At 44.3% G+C, this 20,670-nt stretch overlaps 1 protein-coding gene across 4 annotated transcripts in view; it reads right to left on the bottom strand.

Annotated features, from left to right (window-relative positions):
• Positions 1–8,121, bottom strand: part of RGMB (repulsive guidance molecule BMP co-receptor b) — a 91,787-nt gene extending 83,666 nt beyond the window's left edge. Inside the window, exons 1-3 of one of the 4 annotated variants that reach the window (XM_077289638.1) lie at positions 8,107–8,121; positions 7,801–7,963; positions 6,766–6,813 (exon numbers count right to left, since the gene is read on the bottom strand). In XM_077289638.1, the coding sequence (XP_077145753.1) occupies positions 6,766–6,767 (2 nt within the window). In that variant the 5' untranslated portion in view covers positions 6,768–6,813; positions 7,801–7,963; positions 8,107–8,121. The other 3 variants (XM_077289630.1, XM_077289648.1, XM_077289657.1) reach the window with 3 other exon arrangements.
• Positions 8,122–20,670: the final 12,549 nt, after the last annotated feature.

Raw genomic sequence — 20,670 nt, 5'->3', positions numbered from 1 at the left:
GCTGTATACTGCTGTGGGCTGTATATAGTTCTCTGTGGGCTGTGCTCTGTGCTGTATACTACTGTGGGCTGTATATAGCTCTCTGTGGGCTGTGCTCTGTGCTGTATACTACTGTGGGCTGTATATAGTTCTCTGTGGGCTGTGCTCTGTGCTGTATACTACTGTGGGCTGTATATAGTTATCTGTGGGCTGTGCTCTGTGCTGTATACTGCTGTGGGCTGTATATAGCTCTCTGTGGGCTGTGCTCTGTGCTGTATACTGCTGTGGGCTGTATATAGTTCTCTGTGGGCTGTGCTCTGTGCTGTATACTACTGTGGGCTGTATATAGCTCTCTGTGGGCTGTGCTCTGTGCTGTATACTACTGTGGGCTGTATATAGCTCTCTGTGGGCTGTGCTCTGTGCTGTATACTGCTGTGGGCTGTATATAGTTCTCTGTGGGCTGTGCTCTGTGCTGTATACTGCTGTGGGCTGTATATAGTTATCTGTGGGCTGTGCTCTGTGCTGTATACTGCTGTGGGCTGTATATAGCTCTCTGTGGGCTGTGCTCTGTGCTGTATACTGCTGTGGGCTGTATATAGTTCTCTGTGGGCTGTGCTCTGTGCTGTATACTACTGTGGGCTGTATATAGCTCTCTGTGGGCTGTGCTCTGTGCTGTATACTACTGTGGGCTGTATATAGTTCTCTGTGGGCTGTGCTCTGTGCTGTATACTGCTGTGGGCTGTATATAGCTCTCTGTGGGCTGTGCTCTGTGCTGTATACTACTGTGGGCTGTATATAGCTCTCTGTGGGCTGTGCTCTGTGCTGTATACTACTGTGGGCTGTATATAGTTCTCTGTGGGCTGTGCTCTGTGCTGTATACTACTGTGGGCTGTATATAGCTCTCTGTGGGCTGTGCTCTGTGCTGTATACTGCTGTGGGCTGTATATAGTTCTCTGTGGGCTGTGCTCTGTGCTGTATACTACTGTGGGCTGTATATAGCTCTCTGTGGGCTGTGCTCTGTGCTGTATACTACTGTGGGCTGTATATAGTTCTCTGTGGGCTGTGCTCTGTGCTGTATACTACTGTGGGCTGTATATAGCTCTCTGTGGGCTGTGCTGTATACTGCTGTGGGCTGTATATAGTTCTCTGTGGGCTGTGCTCTGTGCTGTATACTGCTGTGGGCTGTATATAGTTCTCTGTGGGCTGTGCTCTGTGCTGTATACTACTGTGGGCTGTATATAGCTCTCTGTGGGCTGTGCTCTGTGCTGTATACTGCTGTGGGCTGTATATAGCTCTCTGTGGGCTGTGCTCTGTGCTGTATACTACTGTGTGCTCTGTGCTATATATAGTTCTCTGTGGGCTGTGCTCTGTGCTGTATACTGCTGTGGGCTGTATATAGTTCTCTGTGGGCTGTGCTCTGTGCTGTATACTGCTGTGGGCTGTATATAGTTCTCTGTGGGCTGTGCTCTGTGCTGTATACTACTGTGGGCTGTATATAGTTCTCTGGGGGCTGTGCTCTGTGCTGTATACTGCTGTGGGCTGTATATAGCTCTCTGTGGGCTGTGCTCTGTGCTGTATACTACTGTGTGCTCTGTGCTATATATAGTTCTCTGTGGGCTGTGCTCTGTGCTGTATACTGCTGTGGGCTGTATATAGTTCTCTGTGGGCTGTGCTCTGTGCTGTATACTGCTGTGGGCTGTATATAGTTCTCTGTGGGCTGTGCTCTGTGCTGTATACTACTGTGGGCTGTATATAGTTCTCTGTGGGCTGTGCTCTGTGCTGTATACTGCTGTGGGCTGTATATAGCTCTCTGTGGGCTGTGCTCTGTGCTGTATACTACTGTGTGCTCTGTGCTATATATAGTTCTCTGTGGGCTGTGCTCTGTGCTGTATACTGCTGTGGGCTGTATATAGTTCTCTGTGGGCTGTGCTCTGTGCTGTATACTGCTGTGGGCTGTATATAGTTCTCTGTGGGCTGTGCTCTGTGCTGTATACTACTGTGGGCTGTATATAGCTCTCTGTGGGCTGTGCTCTGTGCTGTATACTACTGTGGGCTGTATATAGTTATCTGTGGGCTGTGCTCTGTGCTGTATGCTACTGTGGGCTGTATATAGTTCTCTGTGGGCTGTGCTCTGTGCTGTATATAGTTCTCTGTGGGCTGTGCTCTGTGCTGTATACTACTGTGGGCTGTATATAGTTATCTGTGGGCTGTGCTCTGTGCTGTATGCTACTGTGGGCTGTATATAGTTCTCTGTGGGCTGTGCTCTGTGCTGTATATAGTTCTCTGTGGGCTGTGCTCTGTGCTGTATACTACTGTGGGCTGTATATAGTTATCTGTGGGCTGTGCTCTGTGCTGTATGCTACTGTGGGCTGTATATAGTTCTCTGTGGGCTGTGCTCTGTGCTTTATATAGTTCTCTGTGGGCTGTGCTCTGTGCTGTATACTACTGTGGGCTGTATATAGTTCTCTGTGGGCTGTGCTCTGTGCTGTATACTACTGTGTGCTGTATATAGTTCTCTGTGGGCTGTGCTGTATATAGTACTCTGTGGGCTGTGCTGTATATAGTACTCTGTGGGCTGTGCTGTATATAGTACTCTGTGGGCTGTGCTGTGTATAGTACTCTGTGGGCTGTGCTGTATATAGTACTCTGTGGGCTGTGCTGTATATAGTACTCTGTGGGCTGTGCTGTATATAGTACTCTCTGGGCTGTGCTGTATATAGTACTCTCTGGGCTGTGCTGTATATAGTACTCTCTGGGCTGTGCTTTATATAGTACTCTGGGCTGTGCTGTATATAGTACTCTGGGCTGTGCTTTATATAGTTCTCTGTGGGCTGTGCTGTATATAGTTCTCTGTGGGCTGTGCTGTATATAGTTCTCTGTGGGCTGTGCTGTATATATTACTTTGTGGGCTGTGCTGTATATATTACTTTGTGGGCTGTGCTGTATATATTACTCTGTGGGCTGTGCTGTATACTACTGTGTGGACTGTGCTGTATACTTCTACGTGGGCTGTGCTGTATACTACTGTGTGGTCTGTGCTGTATACTACTGTGTGGTCTGTGCTGAATACTGCTGTGTGGGCTGTGTTATCTACTACGCGAGCTGTGCTATAGTATGCAGGCTGTGCTGTATACTATGCGGTTTGTGCTATATAATATGCGGGCTTTGCTATATACTATGGGGAGTATATTATATTCTATGGGGGAGGCCATGTTATGTACTATGTGGCTTTGTTATATACTATTGTGGGGGTATATTATATTCTATGGGGGAGGCTGCGTTATATACTATGGGGGGCTGCATTATATTCTATGGGGGGCTACATTATATATTATGGGGGGGTGGGCTGTATTATATTCTATGGGGGTTACATACTCTGGGGTGGCTGCATTATACTCTGTGGGGTGGCTGCATTATACTCTGGGGTGGCTGCATTATACTCTGGGGTGGCTGCATTATACTCTGGGGTGGCTGCATTATACTCTGGGGTGGCTGCATTATACTATATGTGGGCTGCATTATACTGTATCGAGGACTATGGGGAATACGTTATACTATATGAAGAACTATGGGGTGCATTATACTATGGGAAGTGAATTGTACTACATGGATGACTGTGGCGGTGCATTATACTATATGGAGCACTATGAGGATTGTATTATGCTATATGGAGGACTATGAGGATTGTATTATGCTATATGGAGGACTATGAGGAGTGTATTATACTATGTGGAGGACTGAGCAGTGTATTTTAATATATGGAGGACTATAGGGAGTGTATTATACTATATGGAGGACTATGGAGCACATTATAATATATGGAGGACTATGGGGTGTATTTTACTAAACAAGTAAAATGCTGCATATTCGGATTGTTTTTGCTGGAACAAAAAGCCTTGTTGTCAGCAGCACATTGCCAGTGTAAACTGTAGATGTGCTGCTGAAAACATGATACTGTATGGTGATCTATTAGTGATCGTTCTGTCTCATCATTATTCCTCAGCTGGTGGAAAGAGGCCGGGAAACAAGCGTTGAACAACTTCAGTATTGTCGATCAAACTCGTTTAGCGGCCTGAACTCAGCGCACGTAAATACAACAGAAAGGCTTCTGTGTGATGTGCAATATGTTAGCATTTGGGGACCCATTTTAAACTTTGCCTAGGGCCCCACTTTGCCTAAAACCGGCCCTGCCTACAAGTGTACAAAGATATTATACAGTCACCATGTGACAAGTGGGCCTGTGTAACTTCAAATGCCAGGGCTGAATTTTAGTCCCAGTCCGGCCCTGCTCACACTAGGGTATAAATCGGACGAGTGCGATCTGACAACAGACGTATTGCACTCAGACCAATGTTATTCAGTGAGGCTCTGCAGATCTGAGTATTTTTTCTAAGCTGTATTTGTCGTGAGTCAAAAATCACAGAATGTTATAATTTGACTCCAATATTGGGTGGGTGCAAGAAAATAATCGGATGCCATATGGACCATCAGTATGGCATACAATTTTTATAGCTACATTACAATTCTCTAAGATGGGAAACTGTAAATGGTCCTGTAAAAGATTAATATGTGCTGAGTAAAAAAACAGATTGTATACGGACAGTACATGGATGACAAGTGAGGAATAATCATCCCACTCTCCTGGATGAGAATGGGGCTGATTTTTTAAACACCCGTGTGAGCGAACCCTAAAACTGATGGAGAGAAATCATCTTCTCATGCCTCGAATGGGGGGATTACAAGTTGTATTTTGCAAGCCTACTGAACGTTGTTAAGGTTCCTTATCATTTTCTCTTGAGACTTGCTTAATTATTAGCCCTACTCACTAGTCATTTTTACTACTATCATAGTTTTTAATTTATGTCCACGTGGAACCGTAAAGGTGTGAACTATGACCATAGCAAACCATCTCTTTGACGCTCCTTTACCCAAAAGTTTAGCTCCTTTACCACCTTGGATTTTTCCATTTTTGAGTTTTCGTTTTTTGTTTCCCTTCTTCCCAGAGCCATAACGTTTTTATTTTTCATCAATAAAACTGTGTGAGGGCTTGTTTTTTGCGGAACAAGTTGTATTTTTGAACAACACCATTGGTTTTACCATATAATGTACTGGAAAACGAGAAAAAATTCTAAGTGCACATGGGGCACATTTTCGCTGATCACGAATGTCATCCATGGTGTTCACGGATAGCACTAATACCCATGTTATTCTATGTGGCTGTGCACATGACCGATCTTTTCCTCAGACCGAGTGGTCCGAGGAAATAAATCCCAGCATGCATGATTTGCCTCTAAGAATCGGATGGTACTCACCCATTCAACTCTATGGGTCCGTGAAAAAATTCAGACCACACTGGGAAGACATCTAAATGCGATCTGATTTTCATGGAACAGACATAACAGAGAAGGTGGAGAAACTTTTTTTTTTTCTCCACCACCGAGAAAATCCGATCCCGCTCTGATCAAACTCTATTTTTCTCAGATGGAGACAAAAAACGGTCGTGTGCAGCAGCTTCTACCTTTAACAAAATTTCTTTGGATGTATGATCAGGCGAATTGTCTAATCTTCAAAAAAAATTGAGTCTTTATTTTTCTTGTATTTTTTTAATTCTGACCCATCTTGTTCTGTTATGTTCTTTTAACTTTTGAAAATTGTGTAAAAATCCAAATTTGAGCTGAGCCCTGATTAACTGCCTTGTAATCAGTGTTTGTTTTTTAACTATAAAAACCATAGAGGGCAGTGTTGAGTTATAAGATCTGGAAGTATAACGAGCAGCAAATCAGGTTGTGCGCAGCTGGAGAAGAAAGTCTAGCAATAACCGGTGTACTTGCATTTGAATATTTATGATTATTATGCATTTATAGCCCTGTTACAAAATATTAATTTTCATAGCTATACTTCAAGATTACACCGTTTTTACAATGCAATTACACTATCGCTCTTTGTGACACTCTGGGCACATTATTAAAAAAACATTATTTTGCAATCTTCTACTTGATTAACTCTCTCCGTGTTCGAGCAATAAGCCTCTGTGACCCTGAGCTATGTTAATATTTTTCTTTTATTGGTTCAGCATATCTTTAGAGTGTGCCATTTATCCAATATTGTTGAAACAATGATCTTGTTGCCACATCACATATCCTTCGTTTTGCCTGGGGACTGTCGGAAACACAGCAAAAGTGATATACAGATGGGATGTGCTCAAACACATGCGAGAGGCATTAATGGATTTTAAAGAGAATACATTTTCCCTTTTTTTTTTTCCCGGAAGCTTTGTGTGAAGCAGCAAGATAATTTTTTCTGTTTCAAAGAAAGGTCGATCCTTAGAGATATATAAGATGCGACCCAAGTAATCTTTCCGCAGGAATCTGTAAACTATTAACTTTTCACATGTTGCTGGTTATTATAGTACAAGGAATCAATACAGCTAAGCATAAGAGGAGAGATAGATGTGTAATGGAAAGTCGGATGCTAAGAAAGGGAGACGCGTATCAAGAAGACAAAGGGTATAGGATGGATAGGGAGAAGCATGGGTAATAGGGTGGAGGTGAAAAAGACTAAAGGAACAGACAATGGGGAGGTAAGGACTGCGAAGGCGGGAGGGGATGTGTAATGGAAGAAGTGAAAGAAAGACGTGGAACGATAAACATGAATGTGAAGAAAATTGGAAAAAGAAGAAAAACCTTCAATATACAGCAAGGTTAAAAAAAAAAATGAAGTGAAAGGGTTAAACCCTAACAGCACACAATAGTAACAGGTGGATAAGGAACATATAGTAATACTTACATGATGCTATAAGATGCTGCGATTCAAGGGGTCTCTCCAATCTTCAAGCTATAAAACATTATTAGGGATATTCTTCAGAGACTTCAAAGACTTTTTTTTAACTAGTTTGTAACCCAGATCTGATTGTAAGCTCCCTGGATGAGCTTTCCAATTATTGAGCATCCGGTTTAGACTGATCTCTGCCAGGGAGCTTGACAGATCATTAATAAATAATCACAATAATAGCAAATTGGCTAAAGATTTGGATGTTGCATCTTCCCTTTAGATCCAGTGTTCTGAGAATATTGTTGCCTAAGGTAAGTTGCTAAACTGCACACAGCCTCCAGTCCTAAAACACTTTTAGCTCCCCATTAGCCAAGCACTCAGGGAAGCTCTACGGTGAGAATACCCAGTCAATAATGTCTTTTCAAGGTGAAGTAATGTAAAGTCAATTACTAAAAGGACCAGATGCTTTTTGGCCTTTGTGATCTTTACTTGTCCCAGTAACATTGCAGGCACAAACGCAATACCTTCTGTCAAATAACGTACGTCCGCTTCCAATTTCGGTTAAACATTTGGTTTTTTTTACTTCTGTTTCAATTTGGGGTTTAACATGACAGTATTTTTGTAAAATACCATAAGTGAAAGCAAATATTAAAACATTGAAAATAAAGACTAGAAACAAGTAAATGAAAATATAAATAAAGAATTGGCTATTTGTGAATCAGTCTATGTCCTATCGTATAGTTCCAGAAACTTTACAGTTCACAGCTAGCCTATGTTAGGCAAGATATCAGGGACAAGGCTAGGCAGTATATGTACTCACCTGGCAGGTCTTTGTGTCACACTAAACAAATAGAATTTTCAAGTCAATTTTTCAGAACACAGTGAAATCCTGTACTGCATAATTGACACTTCTATGATTTCCATTTATTTCTTTGCAATGGCAGGTGGAAGAATGACTACATGTAAGGATTCCCACCTTGTAAGACACAATAATATTCTGCATCTGGACAAAGAAGCAAAGAATGAAGTAGAAGCATTCAAAGTACTTACCAGGCAGGTGACAGAAGGAGGCTTTATGAGTGATGCCCAGCTGATGGGGGTGCTGAGACATAGCAGCCAGGAGTCAGGTAGCTGCTGCCTTCATCTAGGATGCTTGCATTGCTTTGCCTGCCTTGCTCGCCCTTTCTTTGTGTGTGTCTGTTTTATTTCTGAGCTGTAAGAGGAAAATGAAGGCTCCTGTCACTGAAAACTGTGACACACTTAGCAGCGTGAAGTAGAGACCGTCTGGTGTGGCATCTTGGCATGGGTGGCACAGAAACAGAATCAGACACAGCCAGTGATGTCTGTAACACTCACCCCTCTGGATCATTTCCAGACAGACAAAGGATGGACCATGCTGGAAAACAGAATACATTTCCAACTATTGTTTTGAAAGCAGATTACACATACAAACCATGCAAGAGCCTGTAGCCACCAATTGTTACTTAGTATTTCGGCTGGTCACAATAAACCTCATTACTACCCCCTCTGTATAATGCATGACCATCATGGATGCTATCAATATTCTGTAAATGCAGTACAGTTAGACAATACTCGGTGGGATCTTCTGTATTATGGGTGTAAACCTTTAATGTGCAATAGCTAATTAACATTTTCATTTTAAAGGATTCATGAATTGATTTGTTGTATAGACTTTATTGGTTGATTTTCTAAAATAAAAAATAAATGGATCACACTGCAAAATAGACATTGAATCATGTTGCTTTTCATACCTTTATTTATAATGTAACTAGACCTATGCTCTAAGTATATCATTAAGAAGAAAATATCCGTAGAAAACTACAAAGGAGCCAAATCGGAGTTTGATTTAACTGGCAGATTATTATGCCCTGTGTGTGGAAAGCTTTAGCTTTTAATCACAGGTAACAACACGCATACGATCATGTATTAATAGTGTTATGACTATATTTATTACAATTGCAATGTCACTAATTTTGAATTACATTAATGAAGAAAGACAAGACTTTATTCGCAAAGCAGGGGTTCAAATGTCACTCATGTTTCTCTCCTCTCACAAATCCAAAGCAATAAATGGAATTTGTCAGTAGGATCAATCTTCCTATGTCGTCTATATGGGCATCTGTGATCCATTCCATGTTTTTCTTACAAAGGTCATGTATCTTTCCACTCCGAGGAAATAACCTGGAAGGATACTTCATTGGTCCTCACATGGCGCCAACTCTCTGGACTGGCTTGTTATAGACGGTGATCACTATAAAACATAATCTTAAAACGCTGTTGCGCCATAAGCATTTATAGGTCCCTTCTCCTTGATGGACACCGTGCTTAACCCATTAGCAATAACCTTACTTTAACCTCCAAATATCCCTGATTGGTCCAGTCCTTCTGATTCTCTTATAGGATGACCCTTTATGACATCATGGACCAATCTTATATAAGCCTGTAGGTCCCATATGGTGACCAATTGCAGCCTCATTTCCCTGAAGAAGTCAGTAATGGTGAAACATGTCAGGGGACAGCTGTTTGGTTTTAGATCAGATAGTCCACACTGTTGCAAAACCCCATAAGAGGGGTCCGCTGCCATTAAAGGGAACCTGTCACCACGTTTTTGGAAGATGGGATAAAAATAGCGTTAAATAGGGGCAGAGGTGGGCGTTACATTAGTGTGTGTGTTATGCGTTTATTACCCACCTAAGTTGCCGAAATAACTTTGCAAAGTCTCCGTTTTCGCCTGTCAATCAGGCTGGTCAGGTCGCATGGGCGTTGTCTTCCCCCAGATTTGGCGTAGTGGTGTGCGCATGCCCAAAGTCCGGAATCCTCTTCCAGGGGATTTAAAATAGCGCGGTGTTCGTTATTGCATTGGTGATCGGTGGGCGCGGCCATCTTCCTTTGGCCGCGCGTGCGCAGAAGCGGCGCTCTGCTGGCCGCGGCTTCAGGAAAATGGCCGCCGCGATATCCATCTGCGCACGCGCGGCATCCCGCGGCCATTTTCCTGAAGCCGCGGCCAGCAGAGCGCCGCTTCTGCGCACGCGCGGCCAAAGGAAGATGGCCGCGCCCACCGATCACCAATGCAATAACGAACACCGCGCTATTTTAAATCCCCTGGAAGAGGATTCCGGACTTTGGGCATGCGCACACCACTACGCCACCAACGGAAAACTACGCCAAATCTGGGTGAAGACACCACGCCCATGTGACCTGACCAGCCTGATTGACAGGCGAAAACGGAGACTTTGCAAAGTTATTTCGGCAACTTAGGTGGGTAATAAACGCATAACACACACACTAATGTAACGCCCACCTCTGCCCCTATTTAACGCTATTTTTATCCCATCTTCCAAAAACGTGGTGACAGGTTCCCTTTAAGGCTAAAATCTTATAATAACTGTGGAACGCTGCCAGGGCAGTGCGGCACTCGGTACCGGGTCCTGTTGCACTTAAAGGGGATGTCATGGTGGCTGCGACCCGGTCCATGGCCCTGGGCACCCAGTTAAAGGGAAAGATCTTTTAAAGGGAGTAGTAATAAAGTTTGTGTTCGTGACGTCACCTGTGGTTCTCAGTCAGAGGTGACCGATGCTGCTTAAAGGGGTTCTCTGGCGTGATGTTACTGCAACAAAGATGGTAACACTTCCCACAGGTGAAGCGGGGTCCCCAGGGCTCCCAGTGTGCATTGGCAGGGATGGTGGGTGCCGTCAAATAAACAGAGGACACTAGGTTGTAACGTCTTTACCTGGTTTATTGGTTGTAAGCAGCCACAGTCCAGGGTACCAGGAACAGGTGGTGATATGGTCTGGCCAGCCTGGAGGCAAAGGTTGATCCCTCTCCCAGGTGAGGTCCATAAGCCTTCCTATTTGCATTCGTATGCGAGGTCCCTGCTGCCTGTAGCTTGCTGGCAAAGTCCTCTCTCTCCTGTCCTGTGACAGTTACTCATATGGTGGGCAGTGTGAGCCTTTTTATAGGGTCTCTAGCATGACCCGGGCTCCTAGTGTACGGCTGCACATTCAGGTGTGGATGCTGGCAAATTACATAAAGTCTTATGCCCTCCGATTCAGCCGTGTGACCTGGAATACAACACAGCCTCGGGCTCCCGGTGCCCAGTTCCTGCGCTTCGGCTCTGAGGGTGCCCGGTCACAGTTCCCCTCTAAGCCCTTTCCTGCTCCTGTGCTTCTTTCCTCTGGTGCTCACTGACATGCAACCGTTCAGGTTCCCTTTCTTTTCCTGGAGCTGCAACTCACACGTGGCTGCATGGCCCCACAGTCTGCTCTCTGTCCTCTCTCTTCCACTGTCTCGCAACAACTGGCTAACTCCTTCAGACCAGGATATAACCATCTGAGGGAAGCTCCCCTGAATCCGGGTTCAGAGCTCCCCCTTCTGGCCTGGATTCAGAATGTGTTGTATGTAGGTGCGTTACCTGGTAAAGGGAATCCTCCTTGCCTCTGAGCATGATATCGTCCTCCCTGAAAGGAAGGCAACATCACTGTAACAACTGGTTACCTGGGGTGTTACACTTGATGTTCTAAAAATTGTAGATAGGCTTCATGTGGGGAAGTACTGAGAGATATTACCCCACAAAGGCTAACCAGCCAGCAAAATGAATCACTAAAATTTGCGCAAAAGAAGAAATTGAATAATATCTACCCCCACATGAATTAGCCTATGAATATTATATTCATACATTATTAGTGAATTTTCCAATATTGATCCCTGCATTAATAGCCCCCAGAAGTCAACAGCCACACTGCATGAGGTAGTACGTCTACACTGTATGATCAATACATTAAGCTAGGACACCAATAACTAATGTGGACTCTGTAATTTTAATGAGCACATTTTTCTTATTATTATCATTATAATCTAACCATTAAAAGTTTTAGTTTATTAATCTCAGAATCTTTAGTTAGGGCCTATTTGCCATTCGGGAATTTGTTAATTATTGTACCAAACCCTATGCTGATTCCGGTTGAACTGTATTGGATAGTGCTCCGGGGATGGGCGCATCTATGTGTAAAAGAACAGGCCATTGTACAGGAGGAGGAGCTGGAGTAGTTGTTCCATTGGTACGAGCAGACCCATACCATTGATGTGAAGAATTGAGCTGGGAGCAGCACAGCACTGTTCGCCTTCATCAGTTTCCAGGATCCGCAGAATGCGGAGGACGCCATGGTTGAACACAGCGGATACAAGATTGGGTCTCATTGGGTATATGTGGAGATCCCCAGGTCAATCTGCGGATCAGGGAGATATGATGGACCCCGTGGATTAACAAATCCCTGTCCCAGTGAACTGAGTACAGAGTCCTCGTCTCAGAGCTTTCCCCATCAGGGAGCTGGCAGGATCTGAAAGATCAAATGAGAGAAGCTACAGATTTCTGCTATGCTGATGTTCACAAGGACTGAATGGAGATTGTTGAGTTTATATTCAAGGAAGACATGGAATATGCCTTGAAGAAACTGGATGATACAAAGTTTTGTTCTTATGAAGGTGAAACCTCTTACATCCGTGTCTGTGCTGAAAGAAATGTTGATGGACAGTCCTTGACAAGTGAAGGAGGATAGTCATCCCATGAACTGGAGCCCAGCTCTGGCAGTGGGGGAGGAATGTGAGGAGCTGTCCACAGACTAAAGATTACAGGACCAATAGACATAGAGAGGAATCCACGGCTCTAAGGGATGCAGACTTTTTCCAGCACGGACCACCATTTATGTCAATCTTGTTGGTCTCCCAGTCTCTAGTCCCATTATGTGGATGGGGGTAGTAGACCTAGTGGAGCCTTTATCACAGGAGATCTCACATGTAGTCCCAGGTGATGGGCTCAGCATCAAGATAATACCTCCATCAATGCACAGCTTAGCTGTTGGGGGGGAGTGTTTCCCGAGGGTCGGGCTCAATTCAGGGGGGGATTTGGGGGATTTTAGGACACTGACAAGGGAATACAGAGGTTGTTGCTGGCTGGAACTGGAAACACGTACTATGGTCGTAGTATCCGTCATCTGAAGTTGCATGGACTGTGACTACAGACTATACTGGTGGGAGATAAAAAAGCTGTGTGCCAACCAAAAGTTGGGAGACAGGGGGTATCGCAGGGAATGGGGGCAGTGAAACTATTGGCCTCAGGTTGGGATCTTGTGGACTGGCGGCATTGTATTTTGGCCATTTGCCCAGAGCTGCTGTAAGACCATGGACATTAGGAATAAAAAATAGTTGCATTGTTAACCTGCCTAGGTGATTATTACAACCCAAAATCTCAGATCACCACACTCCCTCTTTCATTTATAATAATCTCTGGAGGCAGATTCTCAAGGAGATCAGTGTCCTGCCCATAGATCTTAACAGCTCATGTGCATATAAGAAAAATGTAGATTTCTCTGGAATAAGACATCTGATCGCAGATATCAAGGTGTCAATTTATTTATCTTCTTATGACCTACATGCTCACATAGACTGCTTAGGAGGGATCATCCTACTGACAGATTCCTTTTAATATTTTTTAACATCTTTTATACTCTTACATTAACTTTCATCCTAATCTTTAACAAACATGCAAATTTAAAAAATTTAAATGAAGGGCTGTTTGGTCACTGCCCCATATATCTAAATTTCTTCCCAGCTCCAGTAGCTCCTCTTTGCCTTAATCCGTCACATCTCTTATATATTTTCTATATGTCACGTGATGCATGTAGAACGAGCTCTATATTCTGAGGACTACATCGGGAACCCTTATAATCAGCCTCATGACATAATAATGGTAAATCAAGGTTGTTTATTCAGTTTCTTCCCACAGAAGGCATTTCATTTTAAAAGTTTTAGTAGAACTATTTACAGTTTATTTATAGCTCTGGTCACTTCTTTGAGTTTGCCAGGGTAGCGGGAACTTGCGCCTCCATTACACACCCCATACAGGCCTCTCTGCCCGGTCTCTTCAGTGCACACTGGACTTTTATCCCATCATGTGGCAGTCCAACCCTTCGGATCTCTCTCCTATGATCTTCTGGCTTCACAGTGAGGATCACTCTTAGGGTACCGTCACACAGTGAAATTTTCATCGCTATGACGGCACGATTCGTGACGTTCTAGCGATATCGTTACGATATCGCTGTGTCTGACACGCTACTGCGATCAGACATCCCGCTGAGAATCATACGTCGTAGCAGATCGTTTGGAACTTTCTTTCATCGCTTGATCACCCGCTGACATCGCTGGATCGTTGTGTGTGACACCGATCCAGCGATGTGTTCGCTTGTAACCAGGGTAAACATCGGGTAACTAAGCGCAGGGCCGCGCTTAGTAACCCGATGTTTACCCTGGTTACCAGTGTAAACGTAAAAAAAACAAACAGTACATACTCACATTCCGGTGTCTGTCCTCCGGCGTCTCAGCTTCTCTGCACTGTGAGCGCCTGCCGGCCGGAAAGCGAGCACAGCGGTGACGTCACCGCTCTGCTTTCCGGCTATGGTGCTTACACAGTGCAGAGAAGCAGAACGCCGGGGGACAGACACCGGAATGTAAGTATGTAGTGTTTTTTTTTTTTTACATTTACAATGGTAACCAGGGTAAACATTGGTCGTGCAGCTGTAGGGTCGGGTTTTTATTCAGCCGCTCACTTGCTCTTTGTGTGGGAAGGGGGGTCTATACTGGGTGGCCCTTTTTCATCTCTTAGCCGATCTCAGCTATTTCCCCTGGGTAGTGTTCAGCATTTTGTCACCGGCTTGCATAAATTATTTTTGCTTCATATTTATGTTGATTAGGATAAGTGGTCAAGCAGAGTGTTGCAGGTGACACAGTATGCACATAGGGGCTGTAAACTATATTAATATGTGCCTTTCTCCTACCATTGGGAATGTATAAATAGGTTACATTTGTGTATTAGCACCTAGGACCTATGTTCCATTGACACTTGCCTCTTTCTCCCACTATTGTAAGAGCCGGCATTAATCAGAATGATGAGACCCTAACATGCTGTTATGGTATTGTACTTTGCATTATATGGACCCTCATTTCCCATTGTTTATGGGTGTTTTTAATTGTTTTTACTACAGTTGTTGTTGTGGTGTGGTTCCAATAAAATTTGTTATACTTTTGTAAATTGTGTTGTGGTGATCCCATTTCTATGATGCAGTCTTTTTTCTTATAGAGTGTTTAGTCAATTGTATATGCATCTGGTGATCCCCGTGATATATTTTGTTAGTGGATGGTGCCCGCTTAAATTGTGGTTCTCAGGGTAAACATTGGGTTACTAAGCGCGGCCCTGCACTTAGTAACCCGATGTTTACCCTGGTTACCCGGGGACTTCGGCATCGCTCCAGCGCCGTGATTGCAAAGTGTGACCGCAGTCTACGACGCTGGAGCGATAATCATACGACACTGCGACGTCACGGATCGTGCCGTCGTAGCGATGAAAATGGCACTGTGTGACGGTACCCTAAGGCCACGCTCACACATTCAGTATTTGGACAGTATTTTCTATCAGTATTGGTAAGCCAAATTCAGGAGTGGAACAATCAGAAGAAAAGTATCATAGAAACTTGTGCACCACTTCTGTATTTTTCACCCACTCCTGGTTTTGGATAACAAATATTGATGTAAAATACTGACCAAATTGACCAAATGCTGAACGTGTGCACGTGACCTCTAGAACTCTTTCTGATCTCTCAGCAGAACTCTGCTCATCTCATAACTGCACCTCAGGCCACTGGTCCTGCAGTGGGCTTCTAATAGACAGCAATCTTTCCCCTTGGGGTGTGGCTCATTGCTCCTTAAAGGGGTTGTCCCATGAACAAAGTACATTTTAATTAATTGATCTTGGAATAATAATTGTTATATAATTGGATGTGTTAAAAAGTTCCTGTGCTGAGATATTCTTATAAAATGTTCCCCTGCTGTGTACTGTGTAATAGCTGTGTGTGACCATACAGGGACATGGTCTGATCATACCACATCTAATGGGCAGGGGAGGATCAAAAAAGAGTATACAGACAGGACAGCGTGGGAGTACAGTTGATTCTTTTGTGAGGTAAAACATTTCCCTGTCTCTTTTTAAACCATTTTTTAGCTCAAAGAAGGAAAGACTCCTTCTTCTTACCCTACATTAGCTGATGTTTTAAGACCAGGACAATCAAGGAGATAATCTTCTCTATTGTAGCTTAACTAGAACGCTACTCCCACTCTCCCTATACTTGCAGGGCAAGGCAGCAGTGTTATCCCTGTTTTACACTCTGCTGACTGACCCACATTGTGGGTACAATCTGACTAAATACACAAGCCAGTCTCATGAGCCATTTCTGCACCAATGCACACCACATTCCCCTCCACTCAGTACTACAGACCATTTCAACTCACTTAAGGATTATACCTGGGGCTACTGGCCTGGCTTCACCTTGTTTACTTAGCTTCCACTCAAAAACAGAACACACACGTACTTGGCACTACGTACTTGACTCACTATGTATAGACAAAGGCAGCATATTATTCATTTAACAATCTTCCCGATTCATTGTTTTATGAAATTGTGATTGAGGATAATGTCGGATTTGCATGTAGCTGAAAAGTGGGGCCCTGGAGTTGGTTACTGGTGGGTAGAGTTGAGCGACTTTCATTTTTTTAAGATCGAGTCGGGTTTTGTGAAACCCGATTTTGTCCAGAGTCGAGTCGAGTGCAGTCGGCCGATTATCGCTAAAAGTCGGGGATCGACCGAAACACGAAACCCAATGCAAGTCAATGGGGAAGCATAGTCGGCAGTGAGTGGAGGCCAGGAAAACACCTACAGTGCCCATTTTAATGCCAAAAACATCCATTCTTGTTTCTGAAGCTTGTCAATCTTAATTAACTTTATAATAATAGTTGGGCATAGGGAATTGGGGGTCATTTGGCAAAAGTTGTGGGGGGAGTAGGGCTGGCTCAAGTTTTTCGTGGGCCCAGGAAATGCGGACTACGTCACGGCGGTGTTGCAGGGAAAGGTAAGTATTTCAACGTTGCAAGTGCTGTGATCCTGAGCAAGCAGGGGGGCCCACTCGTTCGCATTGGCACTGGCACAAGGCCCCTCAAAATACAGCGGTGTGTTTGCATGGCGGGGGCGCCTCCCACCAGCAGCGACACTTTTGCGTACTCTGAGGGGCCCTGTGCCAGTGACGTCGCCAACGAGTATGCCCCCCCACCTGATGAAGGAACCTGCACTTTCATCTGCACCTTCCTCTCTGTCCCTGTGTAAGGTGGTATAACATGCGGGAAGGGGAACCTTACTTTCAGCAGGGTCAGATTCTGGCTGTGTAGAGTATAAGGGGAATGTAGTGGTCTAGGTCAATGTACCAGCAGACTCATCTAGCAGTGGCTGGGCAATGGGCAGGATGAGGAGGAAACAGATATAGGGCCAAAGAATAAAGTAGGCTAAATGCAGTTCAAAATTGGTAACAGGACTAAACAGGCGGCATTGCTTTGTTCAGTGGAGTAGCAAACCCAAGAGCAGCAGACACTGTTTCAAGGGCCTAACCACACTAGTAGGCCAAATGCAGTTTAATATCTGATAGTATAGGGCGAAAGCCAGAATGTGGAAGCTCAGCTTTGTTCAGTTGAGGACAACACCAGGCAGGGGCAGACAGACACCTTTAGTAGGCCGGAACAGCCAATTTTTTAAAAAAACAGCAGTTAGTAAGAGGCAGAAGGTAGAAGCTCAGCTTTATTCAGTTGAGGACAACACCAGGCAGGGGCAGACAGACACCTTTAGTAGGCCGGAACAGCCAATTGCATTTTTAAAAATGGTAATTTGGAACTGAAGGTTGAAGCTCAGCTTTATTCAGTTGAGGACAACACCAGGCAGGGGCAGACAGACACCTTTAGTAGGCCGGAACAGCCAATTGCATTTTTAAAAATGGTAATTTGGAACTGAAGGTTGAAGCTCAGCTTTATTCAGTTGAGGACAACACCAGGCAGGGGCAGACAGACACCTTTAGTAGGCCGGAACAGCCAATTGCATTTTTAAAAATGGTAATTTGGAACTGAAGGTTGAAGCTCAGCTTTATTCAGTTGAGGACAACACCAGGCAGGGGCAGACAGACACCTTTAGTAGGCCGGAACAGCCAATTGCATTTTTAAAAATGGTAATTTGGAACTGAAGGTTGAAGCTCAGCTTTATTCAGTTGAGGACAACACCAGGCAGGGGCAGACAGACACCTTTAGTAGGCCGGAACAGCCAATGGCATTTTTAAAAATGGTAATTTGGAACAGAAGGTTGAAGCACAGCTTTGTTCAGTTGAGGACAACACCAGGCAGGGGCAGACAGACACCTTTAGTAGGCCGGAACAGCCAATTTTTTTTTAAAAACAGCAGTTAGTAAGAGGCAGAAGGTAGAAGCTCAGCTTTATTCAGTTGAGGACAACACCAGGCAGGGGCAGACAGACACCTTTAGTAGGCCGGAACAGCCAATTGCATTTTTAAAAATGGTAATTTGGAACTGAAGGTTGAAGCTCAGCTTTATTCAGTTGAGGACAACACCAGGCAGGGGCAGACAGACACCTTTAGTAGGCCGGAACAGCCAATTGCATTTTTAAAAATGGTAATTTGGAACTGAAGGTTGAAGCTCAGCTTTATTCAGTTGAGGACAACACCAGGCAGGGGCAGACAGACACCTTTAGTAGGCCGGAACAGCCAATTGCATTTTTAAAAATGGTAATTTGGAACTGAAGGTTGAAGCTCAGCTTTATTCAGTTGAGGACAACACCAGGCAGGGGCAGACAGACACCTTTAGTAGGCCGGAACAGCCAATTGCATTTTTAAAAATGGTAATTTGGAACTGAAGGTTGAAGCTCAGCTTTATTCAGTTGAGGACAACACCAGGCAGGGGCAGACAGACACCTTTAGTAGGCCGGAACAGCCAATGGCATTTTTAAAAATGGTAATTTGGAACAGAAGGTTGAAGCACAGCTTTGTTCAGTTGAGGACAACACCAGGCAGGGGCAGACAGACACCTTTAGTAGGCCGGAACAGCCAATTTTTTTTTAAAAACAGCAGTTAGTAAGAGGCAGAAGGTAGAAGCTCAGCTTTATTCAGTTGAGGACAACACCAGGCAGGGGCAGACCCCTTTAGTAGGCCGGAACAGCCAATTGCATTTTTAAAAATGGTAATTTGGAACTGAAGGTTGAAGCTCAGCTTTATTCAGTTGAGGACAACACCAGGCAGGGGCAGACAGACACCTTTAGTAGGCCGGAACAGCCAATTGCATTTTTAAAAATGGTAATTTGGAACTGAAGGTTGAAGCTCAGCTTTATTCAGTTGAGGACAACACCAGGCAGGGGCAGAGAGACACCTTTAGTAGGCCGGAACAGCCAATTGCATTTTTAAAAATGGTAATTTGGAACTGAAGGTTGAAGCTCAGCTTTATTCAGTTGAGGACAACACCAGGCAGGGGCAGACAGACACCTTTAGTAGGCCGGAACAGCCAATTGCATTTTTAAAAATGGTAATTTGGAACTGAAGGTTGAAGCTCAGCTTTATTCAGTTGAGGACAACACCAGGCAGGGGCAGACAGACACCTTTAGTAGGCCGGAACAGCCAATTGCATTTTTAAAATGGTAATTTGGAACTGAAGGTTGAAGCTCAGCTTTATTCAGTTGAGGACAACACCAGGCAGGGGCAGACAGACACCTTTAGTAGGCCGGAACAGCCAATGGCATTTTTAAAAATGGTAATTTGGAACAGAAGGTAGAAGCTCAGCTTTATTCAGTTGAGGACAACACCAGGCAGGGGCAGACAGACACCTTTAGTAGGCCGGAACAGCCAATTGCATTTTTAAAAATGGTAATTTGGAACTGAAGGTTGAAGCTCAGCTTTATTCAGTTGAGGACAACACCAGGCAGGGGCAGACAGACACCTTTAGTAGGCCGGAACAGCCAATTGCATTTTTAAAAATGGTAATTTGGAACTGAAGGTTGAAGCACAGCTTTATTCAGTTGAGGACAACACCAGGCAGGGGCAGAGAGACACCTTTAGTAGGACGGAACAGCCAATTGCATTTTTAAAAATGGTAATTTGGAACTGAAGGTTGAAGCTCAGCTTTATTCAGTTGAGGACAACACCAGGCAGGGGCAGACAGACACCTTTAGTAGGCCGGAACAGCCAATTGCATTTTTAAAAATGGTAATTTGGAACTGAAGGTTGAAGCTCAGCTTTATTCAGTTGAGGACAACACCAGGCAGGGGCAGACAGACACCTTTAGTAGGCCGGAACAGCCAATGGCATTTTTAAAAATGGTAATTTGGAACTGAAGGTTGAAGCTCAGCTTTATTCAGTTGAGGACAACACCAGGCAGGGGCAGACAGACACCTTTAGTAGGCCGGAACAGCCAATTGCATTTTTAAAAATGGTAATTTGGAACTGAAGGTTGAAGCTCAGCTTTATTCAGTTGAGGACAACACCAGGCAGGGGCAGACAGACACCTTTAGTAGGCCGGAACAGCCAATTGCATTTTTAAAAATGGTAATTTGGAACTGAAGGTTGAAGCTCAGCTTTATTCAGTTGAGGACAACACCAGGCAGGGGCAGACAGACACCTTTAGTAGGCCGGAACAGCCAATTGCATTTTTAAAAATGGTAATTTGGAACTGAAGGTTGAAGCACAGCTTTATTCAGTTGAGGACAACACCAGGCAGGGGCAGAGAGACACCTTTAGTAGGACGGAACAGCCAATTGCATTTTTAAAAATGGTAATTTGGAACTGAAGGTTGAAGCTCAGCTTTATTCAGTTGAGGACAACACCAGGCAGGGGCAGACAGACACCTTTAGTAGGCCGGAACAGCCAATTGCATTTTTAAAAATGGTAATTTGGAACTGAAGGTTGAAGCTCAGCTTTATTCAGTTGAGGACAACACCAGGCAGGGGCAGACAGACACCTTTAGTAGGCCGGAACAGCCAA

The sequence above is a fragment of the Ranitomeya variabilis genome, chromosome 1 (assembly GCF_051348905.1).
Source record: "Ranitomeya variabilis isolate aRanVar5 chromosome 1, aRanVar5.hap1, whole genome shotgun sequence".
NCBI lineage: Eukaryota > Metazoa > Chordata > Amphibia > Anura > Dendrobatidae > Ranitomeya > Ranitomeya variabilis.
The sequence above is the reverse complement of the archived record's forward strand: the minus strand, read 5'-3'. Positions and strand labels throughout refer to the sequence as shown.